This window comes from Mesitornis unicolor, unplaced genomic scaffold, assembly GCF_000695765.1.
Source record: "Mesitornis unicolor isolate BGI_N332 unplaced genomic scaffold, ASM69576v1 scaffold24622, whole genome shotgun sequence".
Lineage (NCBI taxonomy): Eukaryota > Metazoa > Chordata > Aves > Mesitornithiformes > Mesitornithidae > Mesitornis > Mesitornis unicolor.
The window spans coordinates 1-18,254 of NW_010167503.1; the positions used below are offsets into that span (position 1 = coordinate 1).

The 18,254-nt window shown below is 42.5% G+C and overlaps 1 protein-coding gene across 1 annotated transcript; it reads left to right on the plus strand.

Moving 5' to 3' along the window:
- Positions 1-4: 4 nt before the first annotated feature.
- TNIP2 (TNFAIP3 interacting protein 2) lies at positions 5-6,491 on the plus strand (the record flags this gene model as incomplete). The annotated part of the gene is made up of 6 exons (XM_010178725.1): positions 5-91; positions 2,046-2,351; positions 4,292-4,375; positions 4,965-5,246; positions 5,628-5,747; positions 6,216-6,491. Coding segments are annotated over 6 exons (1,155 nt in total), but the record flags the coding sequence as incomplete, so codon positions are not given.
- Positions 6,492-18,254: the final 11,763 nt, after the last annotated feature.

The window sequence follows — 18,254 nt, forward strand, 5'->3', positions numbered from 1 at the left end:
GGAGAGCCTGCTGGAGCAGCTGGAGCGGGCCAGGGGACAGCTCGGGGACAGCGAGCGCGTCTCGGCGCAAAGAGTGGAAGCTCTGAGCCAGGTAAAACCACGACTGCCCGCGGAGGAGCGCAGGGGTGCGCGTATGTACGCCGAGCGGCAGCGGCAAACACCGCGGGAGCTGCCAGTCCGCGCTCCCCTCTAGAGAAATGAGTAATTTAAACTTAGCGAGGTCGGCAGTGATTGTGTTGAAGGGAGGACGCAGAAGTTTTGCATTCAGGCTGCTCACTCGCCTTTATGGAAACCTCGGGGTGCGCGGGCACCGGCGCTTTATCAGATGCAAGAGTTTTGTTCTGCAAGATAAACAACTGCTGCCACCACTTTTTCTATTACAGTGTTTTTACAGAGTTTTTGCTTTTGTTTTTAAACTGCACTTTAAAATGGATTTTTGTATTGACATTCGGGCAGCACGGAAATGCTTGGAGAAGTAACTGGCAAGTCTGGATTGTGATGAGATAGATAAGGGAAATCAGTATCTCATGACAGAAAAAAGTGCTCAAAACTGCATTCCCTCCCATCCCCCACAAGTGCTATTTTTGTTACTGTTATTAAGACTTTCCCATGTTCAGTCTGAAATACTTAAAGAACTTTAAAGCAATTCTTTCTATAGGAAGCTGGATAAAGGAATTTCCAAACCAAGAAGCAGTACTTAAAATTGAAACAAATATTTTTGTCATAAGTAATTTCTTGACCTAATGCTTATACAAAACATTTTCCATATATGACACTCACTTAAAATACATTTAAATACGTTGGAGTGTGGAAACTTGTAATAGGAGATGATTTTACTTTGCAGACAGATGACAAACGTGGTATCTGAATACATTTTGAAGTCTGATGCTGAATGTCTTTAAAACAAAGGGGAAATTTAGCATTTAGCACAATGCTAAAGAATGTAAACGTTATTCATATGAACAAGTGCTATCTCTGTAAGTTAGATATTAGTTTTCTTATTTTTAGAAATAATTATTTTATGCCCAATCAGAAACACTGAAATAATTGTCGCTAAAAATAACAACAGCAACAAAATGGACATTTTGTCAAGTCAGAGGCCTATGTGCTGGCAAAGAAGAGTGCTCCCTGTGATTTACAGCTCCATTAGTGCTCCCGAAGAACTGGAAGGGTAGAGTCAAGCTTGTACCTGTCTCATGGCCTGCGCTGGCATCCAGGGCATCATTGGAAGAGCAGTGCTGCAGAGGTTTCTGCTACCAGCATCCGCTACTTTTTGAGGATACCAAGCACAAGCTGTTTTTGACAAAATCAGGACTGGTGTACTTCAGGTGTATGGTACTACAGTGTTTGTACCCCAGTCAGCGAGCAAACTTCTTCCTTCTCAAAACACCTGCAGAGATGTTAAGTTAATGCAGCACGGATGATCCCACAGAGCTTCTAAGTCAGTGGGAATATGCAGCAACAAGATACACAGTTGTTTCCTAAGAGTATGTCAGACCTTGGAGGGTCAGCTATGCCCAAAACAGTCATTGCTGCCACACGAATTTCACTTTCTGGTTGCTTGTCCTTACCACTCATCCTTTCCCAGGTGGGAAAGTTGCTGTGTGTGCTCCCTCTGCTCTGTCCTTGTGACAGTGCCAGGCAATGACTGCACTTCACTGGTTTTTGACAGGATGACTTTCCAGTCCATTTTTTTATTTTGAGGAAAATCTCTACTATCTGGTAATTTAGAATGCAGGACCAGTAGGCATTGCTCAGCCTCCATAGTTACTCCTTTTAAACTACTTTTTTTCTTAAAAGTTCCATCTTTAGTTTGCTGCTGCTGAGTATATTTTCATAAAATCTTCCTGAATTTTTGCTGGTTGTTTCTTCATTCTATTGACTAGGAAGTGCTTGCATAGGAGTTTGAACAGTTCTTGATTTCATTGATTGATCTGTCAGTTCCAAGGTCAAGTCACTATATAAAAATGAATTGGATTTATTTTACTTTTAAAGTACTTTGCAGTGAGTACAGGAGTATAACTTCTTTTCCCCCTTATGTTTAGGAAATACAGAAGTTGAATCGGCAACTAGAGGAGAAAAATGGAGAGATACAGCAAATGATAAATCAGCCTCCATATGAAAAGGAGAGAGAAATCCTACGACTTCAGAAGAGCTTGGCAGAGAGAGAGAAGGCTCAGGCCACCAGCGATGTTTTGTGCCGTTCACTCACTGATGAAACTCACCAGCTTCAACGCAAATTGGCATCCACAGCAGAAATGTGTCAACATCTGGCAAAATGTCTAGAAGCGAAGCAAAGAAAAGAGAAGGGGAATTCGGATGACCAGATAACTACTGAAAGATCTAATCAGGTATTCTTACTGCTACTATGTTTCTTTAAAGTCTTACTAACTTCTGAGGTGTTTATTACAACATGATTGTTGTAACTGGGGAGTGGTGAGAAACAGCCCTTTAAATAATTTAATGTAGGGTGAAAAGACTACCATGGCAAGCTCTAATTCTGAGTAGCAATTAGGATGTTGTCAGTTACTTGCATTTTGGCCATCTCGCTTATCTTATCATCAGAGGATTTTTTTTGGAGAGGATCGTGAGAGATCCTTTCCAACCTCAGCCATGCCATGGTTAAAAATCTTCCCTGCAGCTACAGGAGAGCCTCTCTTTATTACACCGCAGCATGCTCCTGCGCACCACTAGATGGCGCTGTGCTTTTGAAGGTAGTATTGCCTGATAACTCATTTAAGCATCTGAATCACAAAACAGAGTAAAGTAGTAGTAGTAGTAGTAGTATTTATGTTAAGAACTCTGTAGCATGTTGTCTTCTCAGATCAGAATTTGGCTTTGCATATGTAGCGACAGATCTACAGAAGGTTGGCTCGGGAAGAATGAGTAAAAGTGTCTTACTCTTTCCTCCCCCCTTCCACCCCCCCTGAGGTTCTCCCCTGGTCCCCTAAGTGCAAGGCAATGTTTCTCTCCAGCAAAGATGTTTAGAAAAATGGCTTCATGATAGAAAGGTGGCAGAAATGCCACTGAGGGGCACAAAGAAACACCTGGATATTGGCATACTTTGCTAATGGCCGTGTGGCTTTGCCACTTCATCACCTTAGCTGAAGCTTTACGGCGTAAGGTAGAAGTAGTTCACGGTTTTCGCTTGTTCCACAAAGCATGATGGTTCAGAGTCATAAGGTAATTAATGATAATATCATACGGAAATAACATCAGAGGTGCTGCCTCCAATAACAGATCTGAGTATTGAGTAGGATGCTACAGAAAATTCACACAGAAAAAGAATAATTCTGTCTCGTGCTCTTACTGCTCTGTACTGGCACTGCTGTGTTTCACATGACTGCTCACCCATGCTTTCATGATAAACTCTATACCTGCTCACTTCTACTTTGTAAAACATCCCAGGAACATTTCCAGAGAACTGATTCCCATTAAAGTTACCCATAAGAAATAATTAGATGTTGACTAGATGTAACAAAAAAGACTTGTAAGGGACTCAAAGCATTTGGTATGATCATATTTTACATGTAACTGATAGACAGGAAATTTGATTGACTTTGATATATGTAATAAGTAGCTAACCTTGTACAGTGGGGACTTCCCTGTTGAAGAGAAATTTCAGATGCAATTACTAGCTGATTCTAGGGAATTTTGTACAAAACTGTTCTATATTACTCATGTATACTGGGGTTTTTTTAAGCAGATGTCACAACTGTAAAAAAGGGGTATCATTTTAGTCAATTGTATAGCAGGCAGGGTTGTTTTTTTCCCCTCAGTAATTTCTTCCTAGTACTGACCAAGACTGACAGTAATAACAAAGCAAGATGAAGGTATATCTGTCTTTGTCACACGTTCCCCCACTCCAAGCAGTTTTCAAGGAGTCTGTGTCTCTTTAGCTCTGCTGTTGTCATCAGTGTAGACCCTCGCGCATGCAAAATATGTGATATTTTTCTTGTTACCTTTGGTAGGCTCAGAATTTGGGAAGACACACATGTTTTTATGACACCATGCAGAGCTATTTAAAAGCAATACCGAGGTATTGGTACATACTTTGTACCAATAAATGTTTGTATATTTATAATAGTAAAAGTTGTAAGCTTATACTATTAGTATTTAGAAATATACTATATAGAAATAAGTAGGCCTAGATGTACATATTTGTTTCACTGATAGCAAATAGTTCTAAAGGAATTTAAAAAAAATATTACTTCCAGTTTAATAGCAAAGCTAAGTAACATTTGGGATTTTATTATGTTGAAGTAACACTTCTTTTATCTGAAAATTACAGCTTTTAGACAATGAAACTTCACTTCAAGCTCTTATCTGCAACCTACAAGATGAAAACAGGATGTTAAAACAAAAAGTAGCTCATGTGAGTACTTTCATTCTGTACAAGATTTAAGATTTGATTGAGTATTTTGAATTACAGTAAGTTTTGAATAGGTAAGGCCTGGTTCATCTAATTAAATGGCAGTTTAATGCAAGTCCGAAATTTTTGTTAGTCCTTTCAACATGGCACATAGTCTTCATTCTCTTAGCTAAGGGAACTTAGCTTATTACGTTATTACAACTTATTACATTATTTTTATTGTATTTTCTTTTGTTAAAAATACCCTGCAGAAGAAAACGTTTATGTTCCTTCCATGCATCAGTGTTCCACCTCAGGAGAACAGTGCTCAGCTCAGGGTGACCACCAACCCCTGCCAGTCCATCTTATTTAATAATGTCCCTAATGACTGGCGAATGGGGAAGGCTGCCCCTGAAGAGCCTGGCTTATAGGATCATAATCTTCTGCTTTCCTGTAAAGTGGCTTATCCACACCCAGCAGTTGAGTCAGCTTATTGTATTTTATAATTGAGAGAATTTGGTCCTGCACATATAGACAGTCTATGAAAGCTTGGAAGTTTGTGTCTTCATGTTTGTCTTCCTGTTGTTCATTAATGTCCTGGGTAATCTTTCAGGTGGAAGACTTAAATGCAAAATGGCAGAAATACGATGCGAGTAGGGATGAGTATGTGAAGCGACTCCACTTGCAGCTAAAAGAGATGAAGTCTCAGCTGGAACAGCAGCATGGTGTAACTTCAGCCCAAACGAATTCTGACCTGATGCACAAGGAGATACTCCGGTTAAACAAGCTGCTGGAAGAAAAAATGAATGAGTACATAAAAACAAAGAGAGAATTGGAAGATGTGAAGAAGGCTAGTGAAGGATATAATGAGCGCATACAAATGCTGGAGCAACAGGTCATTAAGTTTCTTTTTCCTAGAGGTGGGAGTTCTTAGTTTCTCCCCAGATCACTTAGGCCTAAAGGGGAAAAATGTGATTATTTCTTTTGACTTTTGCCGCTTGTCTTGCCACATGTGGCTATACAGATACTTAACAATACAGATTTAAAGGAAATGGACTACTTAAAGAACTGCGTGTAGTTCTTCTGGCTTTAATACAAAATATGAAAGATCTGAAAAAGAAATACAAATACCTTTAATGTACAGATATGACAGAGAAGATAATATTGAAATTCTGGGAATAAGGATTTACAAACAAAAGAATCACAGCCTCAGCTTTTTAATCTAACTTGCCAGTGATCTAATTTATAAAATATTAACGTAATAATTCTTTTTCAGGTCCTAGTTTATAAAGATGATTTCACATCTGAGAGATCAGACAGAGAACGAGCACAGAGTAAAATACAAGAGCTTCAGGCGGAAGTTGCATGTCTGCAACACCAGCTAGCAAGACGACAGGTAAGAAAGCAACGTGCTAGTTCTTCACTTAAAGCATGTCAGCAGGATTCAGGACTAAAATATACTTTAAAATAGATTTTAAAAAAATCTTAGTACTTCTAAAACCATTTCAGCTCAGTGCTAGGTGATTTTCATAGTCACTTCCAGTGGAGATGCTGCCCAATACATGTGTAATATCCCTTTCCAGTCAATATTCCTTCTATTTTGGATCAAAGTAGTATGGGTGAATTCTTAGAAGAGAAGGATGGCCATAACACTTATAACAGTGGCATCTTTAAAGACAATACTGGCTTTATTCTGTTTTCTACAAGCCTCATTTACAACTACATTAACAGAACTGGGGCATATTTTATTTACAGATCTTCTGATAAAAACATGGGCTGTGTTTCAGATAAAGATAACAAAACGCTCTGTTAAAGAGTACCCTTTTACTGCATCTTCTTCAAGAGCTTCTCTTTCTCTTTCCAGGACTTGAGAGACACAAGTAATCATTTAAGGGTTTACAAAAATCAAAATCATACGTACGTACAGACGAACGTTGAACATCTGCGAGGCAGCAGCCCAGGCCAAACAGGCATCAGAAGAACATCTTCACAGTCTGAACAAGCGTCTCCTGCGGACAATGGAAACTCAGGATCCGAGGGCAGGGCACAGGGTGAACTTAGATGCCCTCATTGTATGAGGTTTTTCAGCGATGAACTCAGTGATGAATTCCTCAAGCATGTTGCTGAATGTTGTCAGTGACCACGTGACGCAAGGCGTGTAAGTCAATCACTACTTTAGAGACAGTAAAACTTTGCTCTAGACGTATCTCCTGCAGTCCTAAACCAGAGGAATTGAAATGGACAGCTCTTAGGAATTAGGATGACCAGTATCTACCTCTTATTTGATTTTACCTTCTCTTGGACTGTATGAAAGGCCTCAAGATGAAGCAAAGTGTTTTTTAATGAAGAATTATTTTGGCAACTACAAGGAAGGCAAGCATAATGCAAACTACTACAATCTAAACTGAAAGTTACAGTGGTAGTTAGCTTCAGAGTGCAGCTTGACTCGTATTTGAGTCTGATTCTTTACAGCGGTCTGAAAGCTTGTGAAAAAAGTTACTGAACTTGAAAGTGTCATCCTCTTCCAAAAATGTAGGCTGAAGAACAAGGGAAGAGCACCATTTTGGCAGAAAATAGGAAAAATCTCATTGTGCTTTATCTGGAATTAAAAGCGAAAGTATTTTCTTGTTTTTTTGGGGCTGAACTTTCAAACATCTCATCTGAAAATCCCCATGTTCAACTGAAATCAGGAGAAGTGAAGAAAACCAAAGGGCTGGCTACTGACTAAAACCAGCCTGTCTTTTTGCACAGAAACAGTGTACAGGAATATTTATTTTTTTCTGTGCCATAGTTAACTATTTTACACATGTGTAAATGTGTATTTGTGTAATTATTAATTGTATTCCTACTTTACCTAAGGATTATTTTTATAATTAAAGTGATTGTGCAGTTGCTTTACTACATTAGTAAAGTGGTCAAAAATCTCTCTGTGTAAGTGTGTTTAAATGTGAAATAGTCCCAGTAACTATACTAAGGACTAACTAAAGGTCATGGTTTCAGATGTGAGTTACTTCATTACTTCGGTAATAACCAGTGTCTCGGGCTCTTTTCGAATACGTTGAAAAATCACTTCTCATTTATGAGAGGAAGAATGACCTTTCAGATGCATGAGAACACCTCTGACGCCCTACCCTGCCACACATCTCTGACAATGCCCATGCTAGCTTAAATTATTTTAGCCTATCGGCACTGGAGATAACTTCAACAAATAGCAGAGGACTGCTTTGAGATGTAGTACTAGAAGTTAACATGTGCAAATGTAACAGAGCCTCAGGTTTTTTCAGCATTGGCTCCAGGTGTTTCTGATGATAAGTCAAGGGTGGGATACAAAGGGAAGGCCTTTCCTAAGTAAGGAAGACTTACTTTGTGTTAACACCACCACTGCCTTCTGCTTTGTTTCCTTTCCAGTACTATGCTTAGGAGGAGTGAGAGTATCTTCCTTGATATTTCCTTTTCATGATCCTGTTGCAGCCCCAAAGGAACGTGATGGGTTATGGCAATGTTGCCTTAGGGGGGATATTACCAAAAAAGATGCAAGAATCAGTGCATGCAGTGTGCAGATGCAATGGTTCTTATTAATCTAATCTTGAACTGATTGCAAATCTGTGATTGATTACTAGCTGGTTTTTCCCCAATACAACATGCACAAACATGCAGAGATGTTTATTTTTTTCTTTTAGTGACCATTTTATACATCACCTTTTAAGGTGATGCAGCCCACAGAATAGAGACTGAGAAACATATGATTAAACTTCCTGTGGCATAAACTAATCTGACTTTTTCTGGCTGTTCTCATTAGACAAACCTTGTTTACAGCTTCAGTGTACATCAGTGCTATATTGCCAGTGATCGATACAGCAGAATATGGACTTTCTTTTAGTGATTTGTATTACAGGACAGTTACAAAGATAAACACAACAATAAAGTTAGATTTTAGCAGTGCCTTTTATTTTAATGCATTAAGATAACCACTGCTTTAATATACATCAGTCAGCAGCTCAAGTCTGCTTTAGGTTTCCACTTGTGTTTATCCCTGTGGGTACAGTTGGACACACTGACCTACAATTATTAGAAACAGATGCAAAAATTACATACAAGAATCTGCAGAAAATAATAGTACATATTCTTGTGGGTTTAAGACCTGTGAATTAGTCCCTGGTCAAAGTAGATATTAGTATGAATCCTTGGAAAGGAGGGCACTGCAATGCTGGGAGACTGGATATACCTATGAGAACCACACTGGACCAACAGGCATAAAACTGAAATTAGAGATCAAGCACATATTACAGCCACCACCTAAAGCTATGCAGTAAGTGATTGGAATTTGAATACTCATGGCAAAAATCTAGGACATATCTGCTGTTTTTCAGTATCAAAATAACTCACTTTAGAGCTATTTTACTTCACCATTTCCTACTGGGTTTTTTTTCCGGTTGGTAAAAAGCCCTGCTTATTTATTTCTTGTTTTGGCTTAACCAAGAAATCAGTTACAGGTACTGTGAAGAACTACCAATGTCTTATATGCAAATGTTTGTTTCAGATTTATAGGGCATAAACTATTCCTCCTGAGCAAACTTGACTTACCAGTGCTTTGACTGTTACAGTGAAGTCACTGGCAGATCTCTTGACGAAACACTATGAAATCTTTACTTGCCCTCTCCTCATCAGGCAAGGCATCCCAAGCCGTTACCATGACCACCTACATTCACAATTCAGGTTCCTCAACTTGTAGTCCAGAACACATAAGATCGGTCAGCTCCACTGCCCCAATACTGAAGTGAAAGCAGCCAGGAGTTCCCAGCATGTTTTGGACCCTCTAAATTAAGAAAGCTCCTTCTGGCCTCACACTGCTGTTCTCTGCTGCCTGGATGGCCATCCAAGTAGTGCGTGTCTTGTCTGGTTAAAAGGTAAAAGTAACCCAGCTTCTTTCCCAAAAGCAAGCAATGAAGGCATATGAGTAAGAAAGTAACTGCATAAAATGAAAGGAACTTCAGTAGCATAAACTTTATGAACTTTCATTATCCATTTGTACTACACCTTTTCACTGAAACACACATCATCTGTAAAACTGCAGAAACGAGTCCTCGCACAAGAGACTCTTGAAACCATACAGAAAAACTGTGACCGTATGGGACTCGGTTCCTTATTTGCTGTATCAGTAACAAAAGGCATCCACGACAATAACCGAGCCCTGTTATCAGGCAAAGTTAACACCTGTTTAGGCCTCTGTAAATGTCTCATTGCTGGTGAGCAATGCCCATACTGGAGAGGCATGTCAAGACCAGAAGAAAGTACCTCTATAGGTCCAGTGTGGCTGGGAGGAGGAGGCAGGATAGCTGTCTCTTCTGGGACTTATATGAATGTTTCTTAGCATATTAAGAGCTACCAAGATGTATTTGTCCAACTACCTTCACAATTAGTCCATCCCTTCTCCTAAAATTTCTCCTTCATTAAATTGCCTTCCCTCAGTTTTGTTCTCCAAACCAGCCTGAGTTCAGACCCAGGACAGGCTCAGGGCTCCCAAGCAGGTGTCCCACCAACAACGAGGTTCTCAGACCTCCAAGTGCTGGCTAGCTGCTTCTCATTACTCCTGGACCTAATTATCAGGTCTTTTGCTTGGGATTTTCAAGTAAATGCTGTTTACCAGTAACTATGCTGGTTGCCATGCAGAAGTAGGCCCTTCACACACAATCACGGCAGCAGCCATAGGCAAGACTGACTCACTGAATCTCAGAAAACACAATTGGGAGAAGCCTCAGAAATTGGTCCCTACCCCAAAAAGTCCCAAAGGAGAGAAGGCTCAATAATAATGCTGTCTTCTGTAGCATGGGCAGTATAGAGCCTAAAAAGCTGCTCAAATCTTCTCCAACTTTTAAGGCAACATCTGCTTTCCTCTGCAATGATTTAGGACATCACATCTTTTAAAACAAGCCTTAAATGATGCCACAAGATTAAGTGCTCACTAATAATAAAACTGACTACAAGAATAAAATTTGTTCAAGAAGCAGATACCTATGCTCTATGGTATTTTTTTAAAACTTCCATTTCCTGTGGCTTTGCTGCATGTGTATATATAGAAAGCGAGGGAAATTCCAAACAAGATGCCACACCGTTGTACTCAGAACAGCAGTCCTTCTCATTCTAAAAAAGGGAAGTCTCAAATTCTTTTTCTACAAAATCTCTGTGAATTCAAAGTATGCTGTAGTAGTATTTCCTAGTACCGTGCTCCAGTAGCTAGTGGCTGGGGGGGGGTGGTGTTCAGCTGAAAACCTGAAGCCTAAGAAATACTTAAAAAACACTGGGTCAGCCCAGCAGGATGGGGTACTGCCTTCTCACCCCATGCCTCAAACCACTTGCTAAAGGCAAATGCAGCCCATCACACTCACTGAAGCTTTCCCTGCCAGGGGCCACCCCAGCTGGGGGATCAGAGCTCTAGTGAAGTCAGGTATGGGTGTACAAGGTGCTGTAGCAACTGCTGAAGCAAGGGCTCCTGAAAAGCACCAACCATCTCAAGTATCACTGCTGCCACTCCTGCTGCTGCTCTGTGTGTTCTTCCACTTTCTCTTTAGTACCTCCACGTTTTTTACATTTACTGGTAAGAAGCTGTTGGTGCAGGAACTCTTCACAACATGCACCAGAGGTGTGGCATCTATAGTAGCCAACAGCCTGCCTCAGGAGCTCGAGATAATTCCACAGCACACAGATCCATCGTGAACAGCACTGAACCAGATAGTGGGTTACAAGACAGCTTATTCCTGGAAGGAAATAAAAAACCCCCATTGGAAGTGTGCACTTGGCTTAACCACACTTGTTCCCCTGACCAGTCTCTAGGCCAGCCCTCCAACACACCTTCTGGGGACCTGGTGACAGATGGGACAAGCACCCACCAGCAGGGCATCGTGCTGACGCCCACCTCCTCAGTGTCACACGAACGCACCTTGCCTGAGGCTTTTACACTCTGACTGCTCAAGGAGTGGGTGGGAGGAAAAGCAGTGGGACCCAGTTCTGCAGCACTTGCACATCCACCTCCATCCCCTCCCTCTCATCACTGCAAACCTCTCTCTCCCTTTCTCCCCCAATATCTTTGTTAAATCTGTCTCCATGCAAAAAGTGGATTTTTTTTTTTAATTGCCTCCTTAAATTGCCTCCTCCACAACTCCTTCTCGGTTACGTGCAATTATCAGTCTTTACAAGAGGGGCACGTGCACGGTCAGGCAAGCATGGTGCCCACCCTGCCAGCTCTTTGGCCAGCACTAGTGCACCCTATGTCTTGCTGAGCTTGGTTCCTGCTGTAGCCAAACTTCCTCCAGTCACATCCCAAACCTCCCTCTGCAGAGCCCAAAATGGTACAGCTGCACAGGACAGTGGGTTTCACAGCTCCATGTCCTGCTCCGCAGTGGTCCAGACTTGGGCAATGCCTGGGGTTACCTTCTCTGCTGAGACAGAAGTCCACACCAAGGGAGCTGTCCCTTGCTGGCATGGAGGGCAAGGTGCCAACCTGTGGTCTCCTTCCAGCTGTGCCACCACAGCCCTTCCCCAGGCAGAGCCAGCTGCAGCTCACACAAGTCAGCCACCTGCGTCCACACCTGGGCCCTGCGCTGTGAGGAGAGCCATGAGCACACCAGCTCCAGGAGCAGCCCCACTGTGAAGAGTCCCACTCACAAAGCCCCGGGGCTTTTTCTGCAGGTGGGAAACAGGAAGCAGGTCTCAGACCACACTACAGGGCAGCATCTCCATCTCTCTTAGGACACAGCAAGGGAAGTGAGAGGAGCTCAGATCTCCTTGGACTAATGGATCCCAGCTCACACAAAAGGAGAAAAGAAGTAAAGAAAGGAGCTCAGACACCCACTGAGAAACCAGCTCTTGTTCTGACCATCACCTCCACATCTCAAGGAAGCTTAGGCATCCAGAGAGGCATGCAAAGGTCCACAGGCATGTGAGGAAGAACATCATCTACCAAAAAAAGGAGGACTTGGTGGGGTGCAGAGCGACTCATGCACACCACACATGAGTACAGTCTAAAAGAGCATCCTGCTCCTCCTTCCCATCGTCTGAACTTGCTCTCAGTGATGCAGACCTAATTTAATGGTTTTCAGCTCCTCTCCTGACATCAGCACTGAGCACCTGCTCCACCTTCTGCAAGGCCCATTCTTACCTCCCCAGGTGGAAGGACGGTGCTTTCCCATGTGCCACCCCCAGTGACAGCTGTCAGAGAGGAACCAGACATCTCTGCAGGGAAAGGGATCTTCCTTTGATCCTGACTGCTGTAATCAGAGTCCACTTTTACCCTACTCCAATCACACTCAAACACAAAAACAGTTCTTGGGGCAGGACCCAGAGCCCCTGACACTGGCCACCCAGGCCAAGTGGCTGTAATCACAAAGACACACATCCTGGGCCCAGAAGCACCATATGATTGCCTTTCTTGCTTCTTCAAGTACCTCTTGTATGATAGAGGCACTTCATCTCCACAAGTAACATCACCGCTTACCCCTGTGGCACCTGCAAGGTGTTACACCTTTTCAGGGCCAGTCTTCTTGCAAGAGAGATATTTCAAAATACACAGGACGCAGATTGTGCCTGGTGGAGTGCTGGGACCGATGGGAGGTCTCTGACAGCCCAGAAGATTTGTCAGGAATTCATGGAGGGGACAGCTCTGCAGCACTCACCACCGAGCAGACTGGGTCTGGAGAGTAAGGTGGAATTTGTTTGAAAGAGACAGCGAGACAAAGAGAAGGACTAGACCAGGGTGTTTTAGTGACAGTTAATGTGCACTAAGTCATCTCTTTAGATGAATCTCTGTGGCCAAGGCTAGGAGCCAGTGTGGGGTGCACGCAGGCTTTCCCCTCCTACACAAGATCCATCCTTTGATAAGCAGATGTGGAATCCCCTAAACTCTCTGCACGGTGACAGCTCCTGGGGAGGCACAACATGCAGTGGAAAAAATTGACGAGCACAACCACCTCATCACCGCCACCCAAAGAATGGGGGACAACTTATTTTGTGGACTGTTTTGAGGCTTCGTTTTGTTGCACCTACACACACCGGTCACACGGCACCACACCCCCTCCTACAAAATGTCAAAGTCTTCAACTCCTAAGAATAACCATTATGTGGGAACAATAGTGTTTGCTGATCAGGGTAACTCCTGTGCAGTAGGGATTGCACCGGTCTTGCCTTTCTCCTCAACTCAGAGTTTGTGCTTGTCTTGTCCCAAATTTCCTCCTGGTGGCCTCTCCTTCGACAGCCAGTGGGCAAATATTAATTTTTACCTCTGTGGTTTCCAGATGACTTTCTCAGGGAAAGTTTACTGGAGCTTTATCCTTCCTGCAATGGCAGCAAAGCCGAGTAACCACTTCCTCTTAGCACAGCTGAGGAACTTCAAATGCGCAGTGTTGCAAAACAGCGTGAGGACGCTCTCCCTCCTGCCTCTGCTCTACTCTTACGTGCATTAATATCAGTTGTTACACGCACTGGGCAGTAACAAGGTTGGGAAATACTTGAGCAGCAAAACCCACTCTCACAGTCTGGGAAGGCAGGCGAGTGCTACCTTGCACTCTCCCCTGCAGTCAGCTTGCGCCTGCACTAAACCTACTTGCAAGTAATTCTGTTTTGCTGCAATAGAGCAAAAACAAACAGTGAGAACAGATAACAACATGTAACACAGATTTTTCACAAAATTGATCTCTTAAGTTTGCTTCCTTAACCAGAGAGGCACATAATGTCCCCAGCATCTACAGAAAAGGACCCCAATGTCTATAAATGAGAAGCTGGGCTCGTGTACCTCTTCAGCGATTCTGCTGAATCTTTGAGCAGTTTGTCTACAGGTTGGTATCAATATTGTTGTAAGACTTAATATTAAGCGGCTAATGTTTGACGGGGCTTCAAAAGTCAAATTCCAGTCTCCTCTTGTACTAGGCAGCTTTCAACTTGGGGAAGACAGAGGGCTGCAACTCATTTAAACGCTGTGCTTTGTGGCACTGTGCACAACACAGGGGTATCCCTGCAGCTTTTCTAGAGATGGTGCTAACAGAAACCAGAACAAGCTTTGTGCAAATAGTGCAACTGTTTTGACATCGTTTCAATGAGACAACACTCTGATTTCATGAGGAAAGTTCTGGGCTGGGTATGCTAAAAATCTCAGCCTCAGGTCACCTGTGCAGCCACATCTACAGTATCATCACAGGCTACAGACTCCATTAGGGCTCGTCTTCCCACAGTTTTTCCACATTTGAACAACACTTCTTCCTCCTGTGGCTGATGTAGAATGAGCAACCAGGCAGGTGTGGTTCTGTACCACAGTTGTCTTGGCTGGTTTTTGCAAGGACCAGCAAGTTGCATTCGTCTGTGGTCTCAGACAGTCACTGATTCAACATGCCTGGGTTGAAGAGGCCAACTCTGAGGTTAAGGCTGTGCCCACATTTGAAGGTTAGGTACTTAAATAATTACAATGATCGTGCAACTTTTTAAGTACATAAACCCCTCCCCAAACCTTTGGAAGCTATACTGACCAAAAATCCCAGCTATAGAACAACAAGCAAGTCTCCAGTCCACCCAACCCCACCCCATTACTCGATTTCCATGACCAGGCTGTGGCTCAAAACCTGCCCTACTCAATACATCAACATGCCATCAACACCCATTTCCAAACAGGAATGGTTCGAATAGTGCAATTCAGCCACTAACAGGTCCAGGGAGCACTTGTCGTAGCCACACAACCTGCAACAGCCATAACTTCAGTGCCCCAAACCAGTACAACCTGTAGCTACACAGATGTTCATACTGGTGCAATCAGTCCGATTGCTGATGCAAATGCTCATGAGTCAAGATGAGTCTGAGCTACACAAGAGGCTGACAGCTGAGGCAGGTAACAAACTCGGACCCCAGTGTAAGCAGTGCAAGATCCTGCACATTTGGAAAGCCAAAAACTCTTTGAAGCAAGAGCTGTAGACTACAGGTTCAGAAAGTGTCAACTTGTGTTTGTGTGTCTGGAGTTTGGGATTTCCACTCCAGCTTTTTGGAAGTGAGAGGTCAAATATGAAAAAGGATAATATAAACACATTGAAAGGCTATAAAAACTTACTGATTTGGAAGCCAAGACTGACCCTGAAGGGATTTTTAGGAAACAAACAGTAGAATAGCTTGTAAGCATGCATTAAATCAATAATGGAAAATTCTGTATGCATGCAAGAGTACTGATAAGAACTAAACTTCACAGAAGAGGACATGGGCATGGAGCCAGTACCTAAAGGAAACACAGAAAGAAACTTACTGGAACTTCTGAATGAAAACAGCAGGTCTAGGCATGAATTATTTGTCTACATCAAATTTATGACTGTCACCATCAACGTCAAGTTTGCAAAAATCACTGAATGGTTGAGCTTAGGGTGAGGAAGCTCTAGAGGTCATCTAGTCCAACCTCCCTGCTCAAAGCAGCGTCAGCTAGAGCATGCTGCCTCAGTCTGCAGCCAGCCAAGGCTCTGACTTCCAAGGATGGAGCCTCCGCCTCCTCTCCATACAACCTGCCCCTGGGTTCAATCACCCTCACAGTAGAAAGATTTTTTGCTTATGCTTAATTTGAATTTTAGTTACTTCAACATAAGCCCATTGCCTCTTGTCCTGTCACTGGGCACCACTGAGGAGAGCCAAAATCCATCTTCTTACTGCCCCTACTTCAGATATTAACACATTGGGAAGACCCCCTGGAGCCTTCTCTTCTCCAGGCTGGACAGTCCCAGCTATATCACCTCTCCCTGTTTTAAGGATGATTCATCCATGTGGTCCTTTGCTGGACTCTCTCCAGTATGTCCATGTCTCTTGTACTGGGCAGCCCAGAATTTAATTCATCCCTCCAGAGGTATCTCAGCAGTACTGGGCAGATGGCAAGGATCCTCTCCCTTGACCTGTTGGCAACGCAACAGCAGCCACCTTTACCACAGGGGCGTATTGATCACTCATGTTCAACCCCTAGGTTAACCTCAGCTTGAGCTATTTGATACAAGTCAAGCAAAAAAAACCAACAAACCCTCAAAACCAACCACCTCTTCATTTTGGTTATTTAGCATGGTTAAAATAATAGACCTAGCTCTGTCTTTTACCCCTGGTCTTCCTTTCCCCCCAGTCCTGAGAGGGATTTTATTTATTTGTTAAGTGTCACATTCACAGTATTTAAGATCTACAGTAAATAAATACCCTATGGAGATACAGAGGAGACATCTGAAACCTCAGACAAAACCCTAGACAAAGAAGTGACACACTTTTCCCAAGAACAAGTGTTGAATACTCAGAAAAACAGCATATTTGGCACAGCTTGTAACACAAACACTTCTTGAAGTGTTTATAAGAAAGACGACACAGACCACTGTTGGCACAGATGGAAGGTGAAGAGGAAGGAAAATCTTCCACGTTTTTTGGCAGAATCCAGAAGTTTTTCAATTCAAATGGACAGGCTTGTTTTGAAAAGGCAGCTAACAGAATTAGAGAAAGAGAGAGAGCCTTGAAAACTCGAGAGTTCTAATGCAGATACCTCTTTTATAACTAGGCCCCCTAAATCACAGCAAAATCCTGGCTGTTTCACCATACATATGTTAGACCCTCTCCCCGTCCTGGCTGGATTTTGATCAGAGTTATTCCATCTTTCCTACCTTCTCAGTCCTTGACATTCGTATTTTTTTTGCAACTTGTGAAGGTTTTATGGTAAGCCTGGGGTACAGCAACTGTTTCCGTTTTTCTGTTATGTTTGATTTCCTCATTGGATGCGATTTCTAAATCACTCTCTTTGTAGCTGCACTCCCACTTTGTGAAGAGGATGAATCACACCAAACTATGTTCAAACAAGTGGGTGATAACATAAAAATCCCTCACACATTGTCAGTGCTTGTAGTATTCTCTCCTCTGTATTACAGTGCTGATGTGGCTCCACTGCTCACAAAGGTGAGGCAACAGCAGCATTGAGTAAAACGAAGCAGTCATTTTGGAAACTTTCCTATGAGCTTGCAAGTGCATCATGAATGTGACCTGCAACCTTTGTGTTTTTCTAGGCTGCATGAAGGTGGCCCTGAGATGTTGATCTACATCTACTGAAAAACTAGAGCAAGACGAAGGACAAAACACTTCCGTTGTTTTCTAAGCCATGATCTGAATTGCTGGTGCTTACAGTGAAGAAAAGAAGTGCATTACTTACTGCTGATGTTAGAATTTCTGATCGCAGTATAACAGTGAATCTATATATATAGAGAGAGAGGTGGACACACTGAAGGTCATATATATATATATATACACACTGACCTTCAGTGTGTCCACCTGAATCTCACTTGCAAGCACACCACATTCAGGATCCTGATATTAAACTGAAAGAGAAAGATGAAGCAGTTGGACTCCGTCTGAGAGAAAAAGACTGAAACCAGGTACAAGAAGTACATAGCTCCTGCTGTCTTTATTCAAGTCAGCTGTAACAGGGTGGTTAACACAACAAACACGAGTGATAACGAGGGAGCATGAACTTAACCTAGGGATTCATTGGATACATTAGGTTTCTCAAAGTGACTGGGCTGATGCTAATAATCACTAAGTTTATAATAAAAATAATTGGTTGAATTTTTTGATACTCAGTCTTATTTGGGAAGTAATGGATGAAACTCCAGAAGCCCAGAAAGAACATCTTTAAAATGAAAACAACCTAACTTCAATCCCCCTCAAAGGAACCAGCTGATTATTTTAAAGTGCCTACCTGACAGCAATGAGGTGATTTATTCTTGAAAAATTCATGTTGGCTGCTACTCATGGTCAAGCCAATTATTTCCCTTTTTCATGATAACAGCTCTTGTGGACAGAAGAAAAACAGTTGATACCGTGAGAGAGACTGATAGTTTCAATGCCATTTTCACATGACATTTCAATAAGC